Genomic DNA, 20,657 nt, shown 5'->3' on the forward strand with positions numbered 1-20,657 from the left:
TCTCTCATGGACCATTCCTCTTGAAAATGTTGACCAATCTGGGTAAGCGTGCGAGGAACAGTTACAGGGAACACAGCCCTACGTCGGACGTTCCTCGGTGTCGGGTCAGGAGGTTCTTCTTTAGGTACTAAAGACACAGCAGGATATGGGACCATGGATACCCTCAGGCAGAATCTCTTTTACACTGTTCTGCAGCATCATTTGCTCATTATAACCAAGTTAATTCCGTAATCCCATCACTTTCCCGGAAACAAATTTTTCTAACATAAAACTGGTGTCTTTTGTGGTTTCTGGCTCGTTGGACAGCCTGTCTCAGTGTCTCTCCCAGAAACTCCCGCCTTTTCTAGGGTGCCTGAGCTCTGCCTTATTCTCTCCTGTCCCAGATACTCCAAAACTGAAGCTCTGGCCCCCAAACCGGACATGGCAACACGGAGAAGCCAGCAGAGGGCATCCCCAACGCCTGTGGTCACCAAGAGCCCAGGAGGACTCGTGGGAGGTAAAATGGGGAAGACGGGGAGGAGGAGGTAAATGTGAGGTTTAACCCTAACTCTCTGAATTCTGTTCAGGGCAGTGATATTAACGGCCATCATTTAACTCTGTGCTGCCCTTGGGGAGAAGGCGTGCACGCACGCGTCACCTTATGAATTCTCACGATGTCCCCCTGCTCCTGTAACACCAGACTAGGGCTCTGAAACGTCTCCATTCTCTTGCCCTCTTCCGTGCGTGCACCGTGTAGCAGGGTTCCAAGGATCAGATCGAAAATAAAAGAACCCATGAAACATAACCGTGTGTCCAAGTAAGGAAAGAGAAAGTTCAGTGGAGGGTGTTTAATGTCAGAGGGAAACTACATCTGGGGCACAGGAGAAGAGCCCGCAACAGTCCGGCCGAGCAGGGCCGCGCCTGCCCCAGCTTCCCGCAGCGGGGCGGGCCGACAGCAGCCTCAGAGCGTCGGCTCCCTGCGCCGGAGCACAGGAGCACGGTGCCATCCGCCCTCGCCAGTCACCACCTGGCTTTCTGCAGCTCGGGCACAGAGAGGCCATGTCCTTCCTGACACGTCAGGTCAAACGACCCCTCCCTCCTGGTGCAGGAGCCAGCGAATCGCGGAGGAAAAGCAGTTCTCGCTGGAAAGGCAGGACCCGGAGTCTGGGGAAGGGCTGTCCCCCTGTGGTCCCCAGAGACGGCGTGGGGCCGGTCCTCTTTCCTGTAACTGTGGATTCGGCAAGTACGCACACGGACGAAAGTGCAAGGAGGCACTGGGCCTCTCATGGAACCGGCCAGTGTCCTGGACGAGACCCAGAAGATGCCAGGCGTGAGGCTGGGTTCCCGCCACTCCACGGGGCCGCCCAGCCCAGAGGCCAGGGTCGCAGGGCAGTCGCCCACCCAGCAAAGACTCCAGACATCATCAAGTTCCCCCTCCAAGCACCACCTCTGTCCTCAAGGCCGCGGTGGCTAGACAGGGAACAGTCCCAAGTCCCTACCTCTTGAGAGGCCCCACCAGAGGCGGGGACAGAGCCCACTGGGAGCAGAGAACCAGCAAAATCCAATCCTCCAAGATTTCCAGCGTCTCTTAAATAGGCTTTTCCTTTCCGTTTTCTTCCTTCAGTTATTTACCATCCATCCTTTTCTTTATACAAATATAAAATAGATTTATATAGATTTATATCCTATAGACTCTGTGCGGCAGCGCGGAGGAGCACCGGCGAGCGGCCCTGGCTACTTGCAGACGAACTGGTCCACGACCTGCGTGCACTTCTTGCAGCGGACGAAGCAGCACCAGTGGAACTTGCAGTGGCAGCGCTCGGTCTGCACGCTCTTGAACTGGTCGTAGCCGCGGCCGCAGCACATGAGCGCGCAGCCGTCCAGGCCCTCGGACGTCTTGTTGCACAGGCGGCCCTGTGTGCCCAACGAGCCCGTGCTCTGGTCGCGCAGGCAGTAGTCCGGGCTGGGGTCCACGTAGACCAGGTCCTCGGGGGTGGGCTGCTCGAAGCGGCTGTTGACCAGCTCCAGCTTGCCCCGGCGGGTGATGCGCATGGCAGCCGCGCTGTCGTACTTCTCCTTCAGCTGGTCCCCCACCTTGCGGAACTCCGCCAGCTGCAGCCAGCAGGTCTTGAGGCTGCAGGACCCCGAGACGCCGTGGCATTTGCAGGCCACGTCTGCCGTCTTATACACAGCCTGCGGGGAGAGGGGGAGGAGAGAGAAGGGGATGAGAAGGAGCATCCCTGACGGAAGACGCCCGGAGGCCGGCGAGGGCGAGCGCAAGCGCAGGAGAGGGCCGGCGCGGTGCGAGGGCGGAGGGGCGGTTTTCCAACCGTGTCCAAAGGTCTTTCCAGGTTGAAAGTGGATAAAAGGAACAGCACATAGAAAACTTCTGGGGAGGTGACGGCCATGTCTGAGTCACTAGCAGGATGGCACACTTGCCCTTTTTGTTACCCATTTATTATCACTTGAAATTTGTCACGAGAAATGCGTCATCGTTACCAGCAGGAAAAAAAAAAAAAAAAAAAAAAGGCTATTTCTATCTTGATCAAAGTCTCAAACAAATAAAAACCAGCAACATGAGTCTAGATTTTACACGATATGGAACCCAGTCCAGACAAAAGAATCGGCCGTACCGGGAGCCTGTAACAGAGACCGCTGGCACGGCCCTGGCTAGCCGAAAGCTACCCCCAATCCTGTCAAGTCCCCTAAGAATTAAACGGTCCCTTCTTCTGTGTTAACAGTTGGTCACTAGCTCCGCAGAGCCGTCGGAGCCTCACCATAAACCACAGCACATTTGTGACAAGACACCCCCTGGGAGTGGCTGTGAGGCAGGGGAGGGGCAGGCCCTCTGCGATGGGAGAGCAGACCAGTGGGTCCCTCTTAGGGCGGATGTCTTGGAAAACAAATCCACCCAGAAGTCACTGAACCACAAAAATGGGAGGGGACCTGAACGTGGGCTACCCCAAATCCAAATGGAAAAGCAACAGCAGACCAGAAAGCTGCTTACAAAGTGCCTTTCAGCGAAAGCATACGGATGCATTGTGTCAACTAGCCCTGGCAGCCGGCCCAGAAGTGCAGATGGCAGGATAAAGATGCAGGTCTGCCGCCCAACATTTTCTTCTGCCACAGCTATTGTCACCGACGCAGGCAGGACTCATTTGTCAAGGGTTTCTCTCGGCTTTCTTTTCAAGAGTCCCCAGATTGTGTCTTTATTCAGCACTGCGGCCGGGACCACTGCAGGTGCAAGAGGGAGCTTCAGCTGCATCAGCTCACATTACTCCTGTCCAAACTCTTCCTGATTTTTTTCTGGTACAGAACTATTCCCACTATTTTAGGGTGGAGAAACTGTCGCTCTACATGAGGCTCGATAAACTGTGCAAGGGCCACCCAGGAAGGATTGCTCACCAAACTTGGGGCTTAAAAAAGGATTAGGGTGGAGAAGTCAGGCAGCCCCCTCCCCAAGGTTAAAGGCACCAGCACTTGGCTGGCAGCTCCAGGCCGAAGGCAGAAAGGAACTGACACCCCATTCCGACAGGGACTTCAAAGACGGGGCCCGCAATCTTCCTCTGGCGCAAATCACCCGGGTCTGAGCTGGAGCCTGACATTCCTTGGAAATGGTCCTCGGTTTAGAGAGGGATGTCAGGCAGCTGGCGCTGTTAGAAGAAGAGGAAACATTAAGGGCCTAAAACTGTGTACCCGACACTGAGTGACTGGGGGTGAGGGGCGGATAAGCATCTCCAACGGGGAGCAAACACTTCAGGAGATTTGGGAGGGACAGGAATTTTAGTAAAACAAATCCGGAAGGGAGAGCGTCACTGACCCTCACTATTTAGACGTCCATTCTACCTTCTTCTAGGAAGAAAGACACCATAGAGACGGTACTGTTTGTATTTTTTTTTTTTTTTTTCTGTTTGTATTTTAAATATTTTACTGTTGCTAATATATAGACGCTCCTCTTGCAAGAGAAGGAGGTTGGTAATTTTGGCCCTTGCTGCGAACCGAAAAAGCAAGAGAATGTTTTAAAATTTTTCTTAGGTCTACATCTCGCCCCCTGGCAGAGCCCCTGGCCCCTCTTCCGCATCTAACGGTGTGACAGAGCTTGGTCACTGGCAGGAATGTCACAAGGACGAGGCAGCTTTCATCTGGAAAATGCTCAGAGGCCCTTGAGTGACAAGGCAGTATCAACCCACCGCCCCTGGCTGCAGTATTGTAAAACAAGGTCATTAGAGGCTCTCAAAGGCCAAGAGAAATTTCTTGCAAAGTATGCCCAAGATTTACTCTGTGGTCAAGATGTCAGATCCTAGATATCCTACCCTTTAAAAAGATCTGGTTGTAAAATACCGGTCCAGGGGCATTTTCAATCCCGGCCACCGCTTAGTCCTTCCTGAGGAAGGTTCTGTGTAGGTGTGAGGAGGTGGGAGGTGATTGATGGCGAGGCCTGCTCCTTGGAGGGGGGATAAGACGTAGAGAGGGACAGAGATTCCCCACCTGGAGCAGATGGAGGCCGGGGAGAGATAAAGGGCTGTGCAGAGGTGAGGAGACTGCAGGGAGGAGACAGAGGAAGCCGGGGAGCGGGTAGGACAGGCTGATGGAAGGCGCAGCCGAGATAAGGGCTGGAAAAAGCAAACAAACAATTAAGGGTGAAGAAATGAGGAGCCAGCAGAAGTGGGGCCCGGATGAGGATGAGCGCCTGGTCACCTCCGCATCTGCCCCGGGGCCCCAAGCACGGCTCCGAGCAGAGACAGGGAAGCCTTCCTGAATTTGACCTCTTGCTAGGAGGCCACGGGGAATTTTCCCTGCACTGTCACGTGCACACCGCCCCCGCCCCCAACCAAGAGCACAGCAGAGGTCCCAGGGCACCCCGGTCCTCAGGAGCTGGAGGAAGGAAAGTCTAACACCTCAGCCAAGTCCGCAAGGCTCCACTGCGCCTCAGATGCAGAGACGGCCGGCCACGGGGGATGGGAAAGATTGTGGGAGTACGTGGTATTTGAAGTGGGATCTCGAAAAATGGGTAGAATTTGGGCGTTCAGGAGATAAAGTGAAGACCTTAACCTTTTTCTTAAAAATCAGTCTTTCACGGTTAGACTCCCAAAGACTGGCAAACAGGAAGTCGTGGGAGACTGAGGCAGCTCCACAGATGCCCTCAGAGCAGAAGAGTTCTGGTCTCACCACCCGGATTTATAGCACAATAGCCACGGATCAGAGCGACGGCCCGAACTCCTGACACGCCACAGCTGAACACCCATATCTGGCTAAACAAAACTAGCCTCTGGACGTGGACTCCGCAAGGAAGATGCTGGGCAATGACCAGTTCTAATTCTGACTTGATGTCACGCTAGTGATGGCGCTAGGTTTACACACGGGTACCATGTTCTACCAGCACCACAGGATGCTAAGTCATAGAAAAGGCATTTCCAATCCCCTTTGTTTGATATGTGCTCCTACGAAACGAGTTAATTTTTTTAAAAATTAATATATTAACACTTTTTAGAAGTATATCCATATCCTGTTACTGAATCACCAATGAACCAACATTAAATTTCTGAATTTATTTCTCCTCCAGAAACTGCTGCTCCTGTTTTTTCGTTAGATCATCTTTGGCTTCACTAAGTACCTTGCTGGGCCCTGAGCCCGGGCTTGACACAGACCTGAGTGTGGACAGCTCTCCCAGAGAGAGGTCTGTGTAGTCTCCTGAGAGGTCCATGGCCCCGGCCCTTCGCCAGGAGGGCCTCCTGCCACCCAGCACTCGGGCCTCAGACCTCTCTCCAGGGAGATGTGGACGCACATCCACAATGGACGCCTGAAGAGTGGAAGACAGAGCTGGCTGAGCGAGGCCTCCAGTCGGTAGCAGAGGCAGACCCCGTCGGGGCAGACCCTGCTCAGGAGAGAGGAGCAGGCCGTGTGCTGAGACATGGGGGCTTCCTGAGCAGGTGCTGGCAGATGACGCCTGAGCTCTCCAGCACCCGTGCAGGAAGCCCAGAGCCCTGGCCCAGGTGTGCTCTGCACAAACAATAAACCCAGTTCTCCCCAAACCTACATTTTAGTCTCCACTGAAATTGAGGCTCAGAAGACCCTCGCCTCTTACATGAGATTGATGAGACTGGGCCTTCAAAGGATGGTTGCCTTCCACACTTCCACTTAGGTTAAAGCACCCAAGTGTGTTTGCCATCAGTACTGAAGTGTGCTTTTGGACTGGGTCTCGGGATATGCATGATGGCAGCCCTGAAAAGTCAGCTCTGCTTTACCTGAGCCTCTAACAAACCATAAACCCTAGACGAGGTCTGATGGCCGAAACTTCCAATCATCCTAGCTGTTCAAATGACACAGGAGGGGCAGCGAAGACAAGAGGTGTCTGGGATTCTGATGATGAGACTGCACCTAAGTCCTACAGGCACGGATGTCCTGTGGAGAAACAGATAAGCCTAAAAGAGTGACAACTGCGTGTGTCTCGTGGGAAATGGAGCCTTTGGAAATCAAGGATGAGCTCCACAGTGTGGGGATCTAGGTCAGCATCCTAAGAATCTCTGTGGTCAGACTTACCCCCCTTCCTGGACCAGCTGCCATCACGCAGCAGAGCCCAGGAACAGCCGATGGTCTAGGTGTGTGCGTGGGCGCGGCCCTCTGTCCATGTGTGTGCGTGGGCGGGGCCCTCTGTCCAGGTGTGTGTGTGGGCGGGGCCCTCTGTCCAGGTGTGTGTGTGGGTGGGGCCCTCTGTCTGGGTATGTGTGGGGGGTGGGGCCCTCTGTCCAGGTGTGTGTGTGTGGGGGGCCCCCTGTCTAGGTGTGTGTGGGGCGGGGCCGCCTGTCCAGGTGTTTGTGGGGCAGGGCCCCCTGTCCAGGTGTGTGTGTGGGGCAGGGCCCTCTGACCAGGTGTGTGTGTGTGGGCGGGGCCCCCTGTCCAGCTGTGTGTGTGGGCGGGGCCCCCTGTCCAGCTGTGTGTGGGGGGGGGCGGGGCCCGCCGTCCAGGTGCGCGTGGGGCGGGGTCGCTTACCCTCCGGCCGGCCTCGTTGTTCTGCAAGTTCATGAGCACGCGGCCCTGCTCCTCCGAGCCCTTGGCGAAGTTCTTCTCGCGCTCGCGGGCGTCCACGAACTCCTTGGCGAAGCGGTAGCCGTAGTCGACGTTGTCGCCGCAGCCGCCCCACAGCCAGTCCCGGGGCAGGTCCTTGGGCCGCGCGGCCCGGCTGCAGCCGCACGTGGAAAGCTCCCCCTCGCGGCAGGCGCGGCTGATGGCGTTGACCACCCCGGCCGCGCTCACAGCGTAGGTGAAGGCCGTCTCCCGGCTGCCTGCGGGTGGACGGGAGCCGGGTGAGGCCCCTGCCCCCTGCCGCCCCGCCAGCCCGCACGCCGGGAGGGGGCACCTCTCCCTGCCGAGGCCCCCGGGGTTAGAAAGCGCCCTGGACCAGGAACCGAAGTTGACTCGTCTGCCCGTGAGTCCCTTCAGCCCCGGCCTGCACCTCGTCCCTTCCGGAGAGGTTTCCCCGGCTGTGCCTTCCTAGGAGGCTGGCCTGAGCGGACGGGAGGGGGGCCTGGAGGCATTGGTGGACCAGGTGGGACGGCCGGAACGAGACCGGGCACGAATCATGGGACCCACAGTGCAGCTCTATCCTGGCAAACACCGCTCCCTCACAGGTCTGTTTCTCACCCTCCACGAGTCACACATCTGTCTTTTTACGCCTGCATTATCTAGCTGGACAGCGGCCGAGACCAGGAGTAGAAATGAACTAGGATGACAACATCCAGAACCGTCTGAGCCGTTTCCCTCTGTCCCCCGAGGTCCACACTGCCGCCCAACCCGATGGTACTGGGGCACCACCTCCACGGACACTCAGCACGGTCTTTCTAAATATCCAGATCATTTCCTGTAAAAAATCCAAACCGTGTACTTTATTGCTATAGTGAACCGCTTAAGAACCCATATGATGGATGTTCTACTTCAATAAAAACGTTGATAAAAAATAACACCCAGCCACCAGGGACATGCAAATCAAAATCACGAGACATCACTTCACACCCACGAGGATGGCTATAATCAAAAAGGCAACTAATGACAAGTTGATGAGGATATGGAAAAACCGGAACCCTCATGTGTTGCTGGTGGGAATGTTTTAAGGCACAGCTGCTTTGGAAAACAGTCTGGCAGCTCCTCAAAAGGTTAAATGTAGAACTACCATATGACCCAGGAATTCCACTCCTAAGAATATATCCAAGATAAATGAAAACATATGTCCACAGAAAAACTAGTACGTGAATGTTCGTTGCAGCATTATTCATAATACCCCAAAAGTGGAAACAACTCATATTGTCCATCAGCGAATGAATGGGTGAACAAAAGGTGGCATTATCCACGCAATGGAATGTTATTCAGCCATAAAAAGTAATGAAGTGCTGCGGACAGGATACAACATGGTTGAACCTTGAGTTATTATGGTAAGTGAGCCACTTGGCATTTTGTATCTGTATTGAACAGACACAAAAGGCCATGTATTGTATGATCCCATTTATATGAAATGTCCACAATATGAAAATTCATAGAGACAGAAAGATTAGTGCTGTCTAGGGTCTGGGGAAGAGGGAGAAGAGGTGGAGAGTGACCACTTGTGGGTACGCAGTGTCTTTATAGGGCTGTGAAAATGTCCTGAGATTAGAGGGTGGTGATGGTTGCACAATCTGGTGAATGCACACTGAACTGTACACTTCAAAATGCTGAATTGTACCATACGTGAATTACATTCAGTAAAGCTGTTATGAGAAATGAAAAATAATACTCGTATGGACTCAGGTATGGAGGGAGGGGAGGCGTTCTTAGCAGGGAACTGAGATTCGGTCCTGATCTCAGCGATTAAACCAGGCAGGATCTTCTGCTCCGCACGCCACCCCCTCTTCTGAGCCTCCAAGGTCAGGGGTAGCCATCCCACGATCCTGTCTTGGCAGGTGGTGAGGAAGGCAGTGTGCAGTCACTGCACCTGGCCCTACTTCTGGATGGTCTAGGCACAACACAGTGAAGTTTGCAACCAGGACAGACAGGGCAAGTCAGTTTTTCTCCAGTAACCAGGGGTCAGCTTCTGGTCAGGTGTGGAGCAGGAGAGGCCCCAGGAGAAACCAGGTGATGTGGGAAGCCACGCTCATGATTCAGCCCTCGGGACTGATGTTCGGGCCAGTGTGAACCACAGCCAGAGACAGGATCTATGGGTCTAGGGTGTTAGACTATGCGAGCTCCCAGGACGGTAAGATGGCCAAGGGGTCTTAGGGAGGAGGGCCTGGGCACCCCTTTGAAGGAGTCATGCCTGAGAAGTCTCCCTAAAACAGTTCCGCAACCCCCAACCTGGCATCCAGGGACAGGGAGGAGAGCCTGAAGCTGGGCCCGGATCTACACTCCATCCGCGGTGAGCATTGCTTTTACAACATGCCTTGGAGAATCGGGTTGGGTTCCCAAGGCCACCCACTCCATCTTTTTAAAATGACTCTAATCACCAGAATGTTCTTTCTTAGAGTAAGCTGAAAGATGCCTCCCTATAACTTCCCTCTTCTGGAGCTAATCCCTCTTCCATTTGACAGCCCTTCAGGATTTGAAAACAACGAATATGCCTTTTATGTTTTCTCTTTTCCAAGCTACATATGTCTGATTTCTTCCACCACCGTTCTTTAGCAAACACGCTTTGCAGAGCTGAGTCACCCCTCTCAGAATTGCCTTTTAAAATGACGTTCCTGCAGCTGAGCGTAATCCTGCAGACGTCAGGGCTCTGAGGGTCCAGTCCACCAGGTAGTTGGATCCCGGTCTGTCCCGGTGAGTCCCCTCAGGATCTCCCGCGGTCACTCTGTCTCCTTTGGTTGGGGGCATCATTCGGGCCCTGAGTGCAGGCAGCTCTGCCTTCCTGGGGCAGCACGTGGGCCTCAGGGAAGCCTAAGGACAGACCCCGTGCTGCTCTCAGCAGCAGAGAACTGGGGGCGTCTCTATATGTGAAACAATACAGAGAGGACAAAGGCTGATAAACCAGCAGCCAGGGAGCTCCTGAGAGGTCGTGCATCTTCCCGGGACACAGAGACAGCAGGACAATATCACGTCCTCTGTTCCACAGCTGCCCAGCTACCCGTAGGAGCCTCCCACCTCCCTGGCCTCCCTGGCCTCCCTGGCCTCCAGGCGAGGGGCCTGGTGCCCTCCAGGCCGCTCTGCTGCCCTCTGGTGGTGGACTCTTGCAGTGGCTCAAAGGAAGGCGTCTCAGAAGCCACCGGCCAGACACAGGGAGAGGACTCGCCGCCAGAATGCCTGGGCCCAGCGGGAGGCGGGAGGACAGCTTCCCAGGCAGCATAAGCCTGCAGGGAAGCTGCAAAAGGGGACGGTGAGAATAAGGCAAACAGAGGGGTTCCATCTGTAACAGAATAGGGCAGAGACTGGTAGCGTCTGCTTTCACTGGTCACTCCACCACGCAGACCTGCACCCCACGGAGTTTCTATTCCAGACACGCCTTCTTCCCTAAAGCAAAGCCGCGCTTTTGGGCCTTCACGCAACAAAATTACATGAAAAGGATCTGGCCAACGTCAGGCATTCACTAGGTCCCAAAGAAATATTAGTTCCCTGACAGTGATTAGGGGATGCCTCTCTCTGCACCCGGGCCATCCTAGTTCCCTCACCTGAAACCCAGCAGGCAGGGAGAGTGGCTAACCAAGACCCTCACCGGGAAGAAGGGACGGACACTAAGCGCATTTGAGAAGAACTGATCAACTATGAATGAATCCCATTTGACCCCCAGGCCTATTGTTTTGGGAAAGTTGCCCAGCAGGACTGTTGCAGGAACTCATGAGCATTCCTTTCAAGGACCTTGAGTTGATGCTGAAGGAAGAAGAGAAAGCAAGGTTCAAAGTGTAATTTCCCTGGACCTCACTTCTCAATGTGGGGCAGGGAGGGAGGGGAAAGGGGTCAGGAGAGGGCGGGGCCTTCGCAAAAGAGGCGCAGAATCCCTAACTCCCCTGGTCCCGGCCTGCTAGAAACCGCAGCCTCAGGGAACTCCAGAATGTTGCCTTTGGGGGGAAGCTGTTGGGGGAGAATGTGAGCCGGGACGTGGTGCTCTAACACCTTCCTTTTATGGCCCTGGGGATAAGAACCAGTAGAATAGGGCCGGATTTCTCGATTTCTTGCCAGGGAGGGGAGGACTGCATTTCAAAAGGACCTAAAACAATTAGACCCCAGATCACACCTCCATCTAAGCAATAGGGTAGCCAAAGAATCCTCGGCCAGGGGTGGGAGAGGGGACAGGACAGGAATCCAGGCAGGGGTGGCCCTCTCATCTTCCTCCTTCAGTCTGCCCCTCCCCGCCCTCACTTTCACACACATCCCCTTTCAAATGAAAAAGCCGGGACTGGATCTAGGTCGGGTTAATGACAGCCATCACCAATTTGGCCCAAAGTTTCTCTCTCTCTCAGTGTCCAAGTGGAAGAGGCGAAACTCTCCGGACACTCAGGGCTGCAATTTTCAGCTCTCTGCCCACAGCTCTAGAGGAGGCCCTGGAGCTGAGACAGGGGTCAGTCTGGGTGGGTGGGCTTCCCGATCCGCTCGAACTCAGCTTAGACCCCCGCCCCCTGCCCAGAGGGAGCGCCTCTAGGCTGCCTGCTCGGGGCCGAGCGGAAAGCAGAGGGCCAGCTGACCCCGGGGCTGGGCGCCAGCACGCCACCCGAGACCACCCCCTTGCACGCCGGTCCCCGTGGAGGCCTGGCTCCCAGGCCGGGAAGCACAGCTGCTCCAGCCCCCCCCCACCCCCCGCTCACCTATCTGCATGACTCTCCCGAAGACGGAGGCATCGTCCACGGTGCTGCAGTTCCAGCGCCGCTGCCGGAACTGGTGCTGGCACTCCCTGATGCCCGTCCTGGCCCCCTCGCCTATGTAGGCCATGTGCTCCTGGTACAGCTGGCACAGCTTCCGCTGGCCGGCGGAGAGCCCGGGGAGCTGGCTGCACACGGGCTGCGCCCCGATGATGAACATCTCAGGCCTCTGCACCGGGTTCAGAGCCAAAGACCTGCAGCAAGAGGGCCGGGAGTGAGCGCGGCCCAGGGGCAGCGGCAGGCCTCGCACCTGACCCCCTCCCAGGGGGGTTTTCCGCGGGCAGGCCCTGAGCCGGGGGCTTGGGAAGGAAAGTCACCCAAAACCGAGTTCCTGCCTTCAAAGGGAAACTGAGGCACGAACGCAGGCGACGCGTGAGAGGTCGAATGCCCGAGACCACCTTGGGCATCTGGATCCACAGTGACCAGACAGGGAGGAGCGCTCAGAGCTGGGAGAAGGGTTCGGGGGGGATGGCCGGAGTGGTCTGCAGGGTGGGCGTGCTGTGCGTGTGGCCGCTTCTCTGCAGGAGGAGCGGTGAGGCCACTGCGGCCCAAGGGCAGGATGTGTGCGGAAAGCAGTCCGTTCCTTTCAAGAGAACTCCCCTTAGGCCTTTAAAATCGAAACCAGTTTACATACATGGCCATATATTCTAGAAGTCTGCACTTCCTTCTCCGCCACACGGCCCCTGCCCTTGCCCTGTAGGGCTCTCCTGCTCATCTAGCAGATATAATAAGGTGCTAAGTCACAGTAGAAGGCCGTGGTTTTGCCATCTGAGCAAAAATGAGAGCAGAGCACAGGCCATGCCAAACAGGGGGCGGGGGGCATGCCTGCCATTCCCCTGTCCACCCGGCGGTGACAGTAATCTTAACAACACAAAAGGAAGCCACACACGCTCCTGCAAATCCCTCATCTGGCCTTCAGACTTAGAAACCGGGAATCCTACTCTCCTTGCCCTCGCCAGCAGGAAAAAAAAAAAAAAAAATCAATATTCGTATTGATCCGATAGCAACAAAAGAGCTATTTCTAACAACCCATGGAGATGGAGGAGGTCCAGGGAAAGGGGATTTGGACAGGATCAGAGAAAAAGCCAAATGAACTAATCCTTCCTCCTCAGGGAACCTTTACATAGCTCTGGGGGCTTGAGAGAGAAAGAGCGGTCCCCGTTCTCCTGGGGTTGCTGAAAAGGGAATGGCCCCTTCTCCCCTCTTCTATGGCCCAGGGGGCCAGGCTGGGAGGGCTTCAGCCCGCACTCACCACCAGGAGCTGGCCGCGGCCCGAAGCGGGGCCCAGCAGGCGAACAGCGCAGCAGCAGCAGCGAGCAGGGCAGGCGGGCTGGGCATGGTCCGCCTGTGCCCCCCCAGGGCCCGGGGAAGACCCCGGGGACCGACGGCTTCCGAGACGGGCTCCCTGGAGAGAAGAGACCAAAGGGGGCAGTCAGTGTGCGACGCAGACCAGGGGGACCAGGAGGGCCTGCTTCCCGGGGAAGGTCCATCTCTCCCCAGCCTCCCGTCCCACCCTCCCCTTCTCACCCTGGGGGTCGCTCCAGCCTGGGGAGCCCTGCTCGGGACCCGCTGCTTAAGGAAACAGGGGACTGAGAGACCAGGAAAGGGAGGAAAGCAAGGCATTTGCAGAGCGGGGCCGCTCCGGGCGGCATTTAGGGGGATGCTTTGGCTGCCGCTACGCACACCTGCCCCCTTCCAGAACGTCCAAAGAGACAGGACCATCCCGCCGGCTCCTCCCCGGGATGCATCCGTTGCGTGGAGCTAAAAACACCTGGCGAGTTGATTGCCGACAGCCAAACAGGAGCCTCCGCTCTCCATCCGCACCCTTCTCCCGCTGAACGCGTTTTCCAAATCCCAGCCCGAGCCCGCCAGGACAGACAGTAGGCGAAGGGAGGGACTTTTCACTTTCTCGAGCCAGCTCCTCTGGGAAATGTAAAAGCCGCCCCCAGGCTGTGCCGGCGGTGTCCCCTCGGTGGCCCATGCCTCCTCTGTGCCCTCCAGGAGGGATGGGTTTGCCACCCTCGCATCAGACTGCCTGTTCCCAGAGAACAGCTCTCCCAGAGCCCCTGGAGACAGACGGACCCTGGAGCAAGCCTCTGGCAACGCAATCCCACCTCCTCTCCTCCCTGAGCCCCCATCCAGGGCGTGACCACACCCCCAGGGCCCCTCAGCACCCCACCTCAACGAAACACCCGCTCCCACGCTCCGAGACCACCCCCATCTCACCGAGCAGCACAGGGCCTCCTGGCTCTCCGGGAGGGGCTCTGGGTCATCAGCCTGGGAGATATCTCTGTCCCGGGGCCACCAGGAGAGGAAGGTGGCCGAGCAGGGCCCGGGGGAGCTGGGGCACAGCTGTCCCCACCCCCTCCGGGCTTTTCTTCGGGAGGTCTCCGTCGGGGCGGGGGCACCCGCGGGCAGGTGTGTCGGGCTGGTGGGGGGCAGATCAAAGCCCCTTTGTCATGCAGAGCCAGCTCGGAAATGATCTGGCCTGGCGGCCGCCGGCAGCTCCCCACACCCTGCTTTCCTAACAGACCTCGCCTCCTCTGAAGAGGCCCTCCCCCCCATAAATCCTCCCCGTCCCCCAGGGCAGGAGCTCTGTGAATGCACCGACAGGGCCCAGAGATGGAGCAGAGATAGGGCTGGCACCAGAAGCTAATGGCTTTATGGAGGGGAGGGGACCAGGGCCAGAGTGGGAAGACAGGAGAGAAGCTTCAAAGCGCTTCCTTGTGCAAACACCCTCCACCCCACCACCGGCCCTTCTCGGGGACTGGAGGGCCGGGGCCACTCCCTGTGGTCCCCTCCCTCCCCACACCCGCGCCCCGCCGGTCCATCCCCACCACTGCGGAGCTGATTCCTCTCTCCCAACAGGTGCCCCTTCTCATCCCCAGGCCCCTCTCTCTCATTTCTGTCCCACCCTCTCATCGGGCTCCTGTGAAGCCTCTCCTGCAAGTCCCAGGTTCACCGGAGGCCACGCTGGGCCCATTTCCGAGGACAGGAGTCAGAGCGGCTCTGACCGCCCAGCTCCAGCACAGGCGCTAAGGCCGAACTTCCCCGAGCCGCTAATCCCGCCCTCGTAAACATCATCCAAGGCGGGAATCACTCGGGCAGCTGTTGCTACCGCCCTGTGCTTTCCAGCAAACCCTAAGCTCATTAAAAAATATATGTTTTAAAAACTTGGAAAAGGAAAACAAAAGACCCTAGCACGTGTGGTGGCTTCCTTCTCTGCTTTCCAGATGTCCGGCACCTGAAATTGAACACTTGTCCCCAAAACACACACACAGCAGCCCTCAGGACCCGCTCTCTCCCACGGACAGACGTGACCCGCCTCCCCCCCCCAGCGACTGGCCTCATTGGCATGGGCAGAATGGAAACGTCTTGCCCCACCCGGCTGGGGAGGAAGGAGGCTGTGAGGCCCACGGTTTGGCCGAACGAGCCAGCGGACAGGGCAGGATTAAGCAGGGGGGGGTCCAGGGTCTCTCTCTGCGGGGCCAGGGGAGGATGCCACATTCTCAGTCAGGACCCCTCCTGAGGGCCAGAACGAGCTGGTCAGACATCTACTCTGCCCTCCGGCCGCATTATTTCATTCATTCAAAATAGTCGTTCGCCAAATGTGTCTTGGGGGCCTGGTATGTGCCAGAGACACAGCCATGAACAAATAAGTACGTAATATGTCAGGTCCAGTGAACCTCGAGGAAAAATCAAGGGGGGACAAGGATCCAGAATGAGGGTGATGGTTTACCCTGTTTCGGGTCCTTGGGGGGAGCATCCCCCAAACCACTGAGTGGCCAGGTGGGGTGCAGCCCTGCTGTACTCGGGCCCCTCTGCGCACGTCCAGGGTCCTTACTGAGACCACTTTACTGTCACAGCCAAAGGGGTGCATATTTGAATTGGGACTTTTCCAGCCACAAGTTTTCATTCCCTAAGAGGCCGTGTCCACCCCGAGCAGCTGACCGGGAGAGGGGCTTGGGGGCTGAGGCCGACGCAGCAGCCCCGCCCTCGAAGGGGCGTCTCCTTGCTGTCCACACACCAGAGCAGTGACGCCACAGAAAACCCCACCCGCGGGACAAGCGCCCGCCAAGATCACTGGCTGTTCACAAAACCACCCCTGGCTGCTCAGGACTGGCCTCCCCCAGAGCCTGAGGACTCAAGCAGCTTAGGTGTCCCCTAGGAAGTGATGTCACCTCCCACACCTGCCCCCTGGCCCCAGATGGGCCCCCTCCCCACCTGGAAACCTACCCAGAAAGAACAGCCTGCAGGGACCCTTTTCCAGGTTGCCACTGGCTACTTCTTACTCTGCGACCCAGCGAAGAGCTGCTGCCTTGTAATTCAAAGGTCATTTGCAATTTTGTTAACAGTCCTGGCACAGCAGGTAGACAAGCTCGGTCCCTGTGTGAACTCCCTCCGGCTGCTGTCCAAGTGCTGCCCTTGGTCCCAGGAGCTCTGCGGGGGGTGGGGGGAGGGGTGGGGGGAAGGGAGGGGGTACCAGAGCTGCAGGCCTGTGCCTTCCCTCCCCTCCCCGCTATCCAACCCCCCCCCCCCACAACCCGGCCACTCCATTTCCACCTCTGTAGAGAAAGGCTCCTCATGGACCTCAGGACACCCGACGACACCTCCTGAGATGCAGGTGCCTTCATCCCCCTTCCCCTCTTTCCAGGAAGTGCTCTCTGCTGTCTAACCCACGGGGCTCCAACACCAGCTTTCCTGCAGCACTGACTGTGCATCATAATGTTTCCCCGGTTGAAAATTCACGGTGGCTCCCAGCCCTTGCGCCCCCGAAACTTCCCAACCTGGCCTCATTCTGCCCCCCAGCTCTTTGCCTGAAGTTCCCGCCACGGGGTCCCTATTCCAGTCTCCTCCTGCTCTGAGAACAAGCCCTGCTTCCCCGCCCAAGACCTCATCCTGATCCTCTGCCTCTCCGGCAATCAAACCTCAAACGACTTGCAAGTCCACCACCAAGGTTCACTTCCTCCGTAAAGCTGCCTTTGATTAATCCAATGCCAGGAGGCTCTTTCCCCTGACCTGGCGTTTCCTTAGCCCCTGGAGGATGGTGTCCAGCCTGCACCGCCAAGCCTGCACACGCTGCCTTGGAACTGTGTGTGTTCCTACTTCTCCGGTAGGTCCAGCGTTTGCTGAAGGTCGGATGCGCCCCCCTCCTTCTCCTGGGTGCCCCATCCTGCCTGCTGTACGTACACCTGTCAATAAACAGCTCCTGATTGATGACCAGTGACAATACCTAATACTAGTGAGCATTTATTAAACACCTTCTACATGCACTGAGCCAAATGTTTTACACCCATTTTCCTCATTTAACTGTCACTAAAATTCTACGGTACAGGCTATTTTTATCCTCAGTTTGAGCAGGGAAACCACAGGGAACTAAGGCATGGAGGGGCCCGGTAACTCGGTCCTACAGCGATTGAATGGGAGACCCTGGCTTGGAATCGAGACATTTCCCCTCTTCCCCAAATACATCACGTACCATCCCTGGCGCAAAGGCCTTCTCTGCTCTGCTTCCCTGCTTTTCACCACTGCCCTCTTACCAAGAGGAAGGCTGTCCGAGGACAGTATCCTGATTTGTAGGAAATAGCCCCAAAAGCAATGTTTATAAAAAACAGGCTGATTACAAAGTGACTAGTATAAACACACACACACACACACACACTCACACACACAGCCTTGTGGGTGAAAAAAAGCAGACTTTCCCCCAAACAGAATGATACATGGATTGAGAACAGGTCAGGCTGTTTAAAGCTGGAGAAATTAAAATAGAATAATAGGATTTTTTTTAAACTTTTATTTGAAGGATAGTTGATGTATAAGAAATAGAATGATGGTTTTAAAGAGCTGGTGTTTATGTTGAGATGGGAGATCCCAACCAGGCTGAGAGATGAGGGTCGGGAGACAGACCCTGTGAGGTGTGAGGGGCGCAGAGGCGAGGAGCAGTGTGGTTACGGGAAGAAATGCAAGGTTCGGGGAGAACGTGGAAAGAAGTTTCAGATAGCTTGTAACAGGGACTGACCAAGGGACTGTGTCTTCGGGAGGAGAAGACCCTACACCGATGGTGGAAAACTGCATTGCCTTTCAACGAATACGGCTGCCATAGAGCTCTTTCTATTTTATGTATTTATTTTTAATTAATTAATTTTTTTTGGCCACCCCACACGGCGTGTGGGATCTTAGTTCCCTGACCAGGGATCAAACCTGTGCGCCCTGCAGTGGAAGCGTGGAGTTTTAACCACTGGACCGCCAGGGAAGTCCCAAAGGAGCTCTTTTTAAAACTCAAAATCGACCAGAGACTTCTCTGCTTTTTGAAGAAAGGCTCCCCGTCTTCTAAAGGATGAAGTCGGAGCTCCTCAACACGTACGCGAGGCCTTTCAAGAGGCGCTCCCCGGCCGGGCCTCCCACCCTCCCCTGGTTTCCACTCTGCTGGAGGAACCCCCGGCTGTCTGAGGCCTGCCTCCGCCCGTCCCCACGGTTTCTCCCTTTGCACTTGGCTGACCTCAGGGCCAGCTTCTCCTCTCTCTGTGCAGGGCAGGCTCCTCTGGCCTTGAGGTCCCATCTTCAACTGACCGCCCGCTCCAGAGAAGGCCCCTCCGTCCTCCTCATCTCCAGCTTCCTGTGAGCGTCTGCAGCAGCACTGAACGTAATGCGCAAGAAGCTGGCGTGCTAATCTGTTTATTCGTGGTTTTGTGTCTTTGCTCTGGAAACGATCTTGTTCACCATCTCCTCCCTGTCATTAGGACAGAACCCAACTGAAAGGAAAGAAAAGCCTTCCTTTGCTCTCAAGGAAACAGGAGGCGGGACACTAAGGCCCCCACGCGTGGCAGCCCACCGACCAGCGAGAAGCTGCTTCGGTTTCTTATCCTCTTATTTGGGAACCACTGTCGGCTGCAGATGGAGATTTCAGAGATGCCAGCCACGTCTCTACCTTCTCCTCAGAGACTCGAGCACCATCCGGCGTCTGGAAATGTGTAAGGTGCTGCTCCCCCAAGGCGCCGTGGTCCAGCAGGGATGACAAACCTACTGGAAAGGCAGGACGGATCAGCCCAAGGACGACCACGTCAGGATGTAGAGTTGGAGAGGGACAGAGCAAGAAGGACGGCATACAGCAATGCGCTTTGGTCAAAAAGAAAACTTCAAGTTGCTTTTGGAAGGGTCCGAGAGATATTGCGATAAAGAAGGTGTGCGGGACTTCCCTGGTGGCGCAGCGGTTAAGAATCTGCCTGCCAATGCAGGGGACACGGGTTCGAGCCCTGGTCCGGGAAGATCCCACATGCCGTGGAGCAAGTAAGCCCGTGCGTCACAACTACTGAGCCTGAGCTCTAGAGCCCATGGGCCACAACTGCTGAGCCCGCATGCCACAACTACTGAAGCCCATGCGCCTAGAGCCTGTGCTCCGCAACAAGAGAAGCCACCGCAATGAGAAGCCCACACACCGCAACGAAGAGTAGCCCCCGCTCGCCGCAACTAGAGAAAGCCTGCGCGCAGCAATGAAGACCCAACGCAGCCAAAAATAAATAAATAAATAAACAAATAAATAAAAAGGAGTGCGATAATTTCCAATGTACTCAGAACAATTCTTGTTTGTTAAAGTTACGAGTCCCTCTGAAATCTGATATTGAATCCCCACTGAGCATGTAACATCCGTGGTCCAGGGAAACTCCCATGATCACATGCTTCTAGTTTCTTAGAGGGGTCAGTCACCATTTGACCACGAAATGATGGTTGAGTAAGTCTTCTTAGAGAGCCAAGAAGTACAGACATGAAGATACTGATTGGCTACACCTCTTCCTCGCAATCCTGCCTGTTCTCTGTCCTCCAATTCTCCTCCTGGATCCAGGCCTGAAATCTTGGTGTCCTTCTTGACCCCTCCCTCACCCATACCCTCCGTGTCAAAGCAATTGTCAAGGCCTCTTGACTGTGACTCCCTAATACTTTAAAAATGTGTTCCTGACTCTCCATTGCTACTGCCATACTCTGAGCTACTACAAGAGCCTGCTAACTGCCCTTTTCCCTCCAACAAATTGTGTCCCATACCCCATCTCATCTACTGAATGATTGAATGAATTCCTTCCTCACGCAGTCCTCCAACTTCCAAGGTAACAGCCGGCTACAAGTTTCTCGAAATATGGTCCCCAACTAACAGCATGAGCATCCCTTGAAACCCGATTAAGTACAGAGATTCTCAAGCTCCACCCAGACCTACTGAACCTGAAACTCTGAGGGTGGTGCCTAGCAATCCGTTTTTGTTTGTTTGTTTGTTTGTTTGTTTGCAATCCGTTTTAACAAGCCATGCGGTGGTTCTGATGCCCAAGAAAATGTGAGAGCCACTGTCATAGAACCATCCATAGTAATACGCAGCGAATTAAAGCATGAAGTCTTTCAAATAACATATATATGTATGTACGGATGGATGGACGGATGGATGGACGGATGGATTTTAATGGCAAATTTCTACATGAAATGCCTGGAACCAGTGGCTCCTCCCCTGGGGGCTAAAGACATCTGGAGACCACAGAACCACAGAACATGCAGACCAAGCACTGTCTCCAGAATGAGTAAATATGTCCACGTACTTCCACTCTGACAGTCTACGTATATGTACATCCTTGTAATTAATAAAATACTAATTTACTTAAAAGTGCTACTGATGACTGTGGTGACGCTAGTATATTACAATTCAAGGAATATATTAAAACCATTGGATTATACACTTTAAATGGGTGAATTATATGGTATGTGAGTTATATCTCAATAAAGCTGTGACATTTTTAAAGCATGTTCCTGAAGACACAGCAGTTCCACTCTCCTGGAGGAATCTGCCACGTGCACACCAGAATATGTGTCAAGACTAGAACAGCCTCA

General features: G+C 55.4%; 1 protein-coding gene across 2 annotated transcripts in view; it reads right to left on the bottom strand.

The window, feature by feature from the left end:
- Positions 1-784: 784 nt before the first annotated feature.
- WNT5B (Wnt family member 5B) overlaps positions 785-20,657 on the bottom strand; it is a 91,235-nt gene continuing 71,362 nt past the window's right edge. The window contains exons 1-5 of one of the 2 annotated variants that reach the window (XM_082349136.1): positions 16,029-16,144; positions 13,045-13,197; positions 11,739-11,986; positions 6,970-7,262; positions 785-2,172 (exon numbers count right to left, since the gene is read on the bottom strand). In XM_082349136.1, coding sequence (XP_082205262.1) covers positions 1,714-2,172; positions 6,970-7,262; positions 11,739-11,986; positions 13,045-13,197; positions 16,029-16,129 — 1,254 coding nt within the window. In that variant the 5' untranslated portion in view covers positions 16,130-16,144 and the 3' untranslated portion in view covers positions 785-1,713. Of the gene's footprint in view, positions 2,173-6,969; positions 7,263-11,738; positions 11,987-13,044; positions 13,198-16,028; positions 16,145-20,657 lie in introns of those variants that run through there. The other variant, XM_082349137.1, reaches the window with a different exon arrangement.

Source organism: Balaenoptera borealis, assembly GCF_965194805.1.
Source record: "Balaenoptera borealis genome assembly, chromosome: 13".
NCBI classification, from domain to species: domain Eukaryota; kingdom Metazoa; phylum Chordata; class Mammalia; order Artiodactyla; family Balaenopteridae; genus Balaenoptera; species Balaenoptera borealis.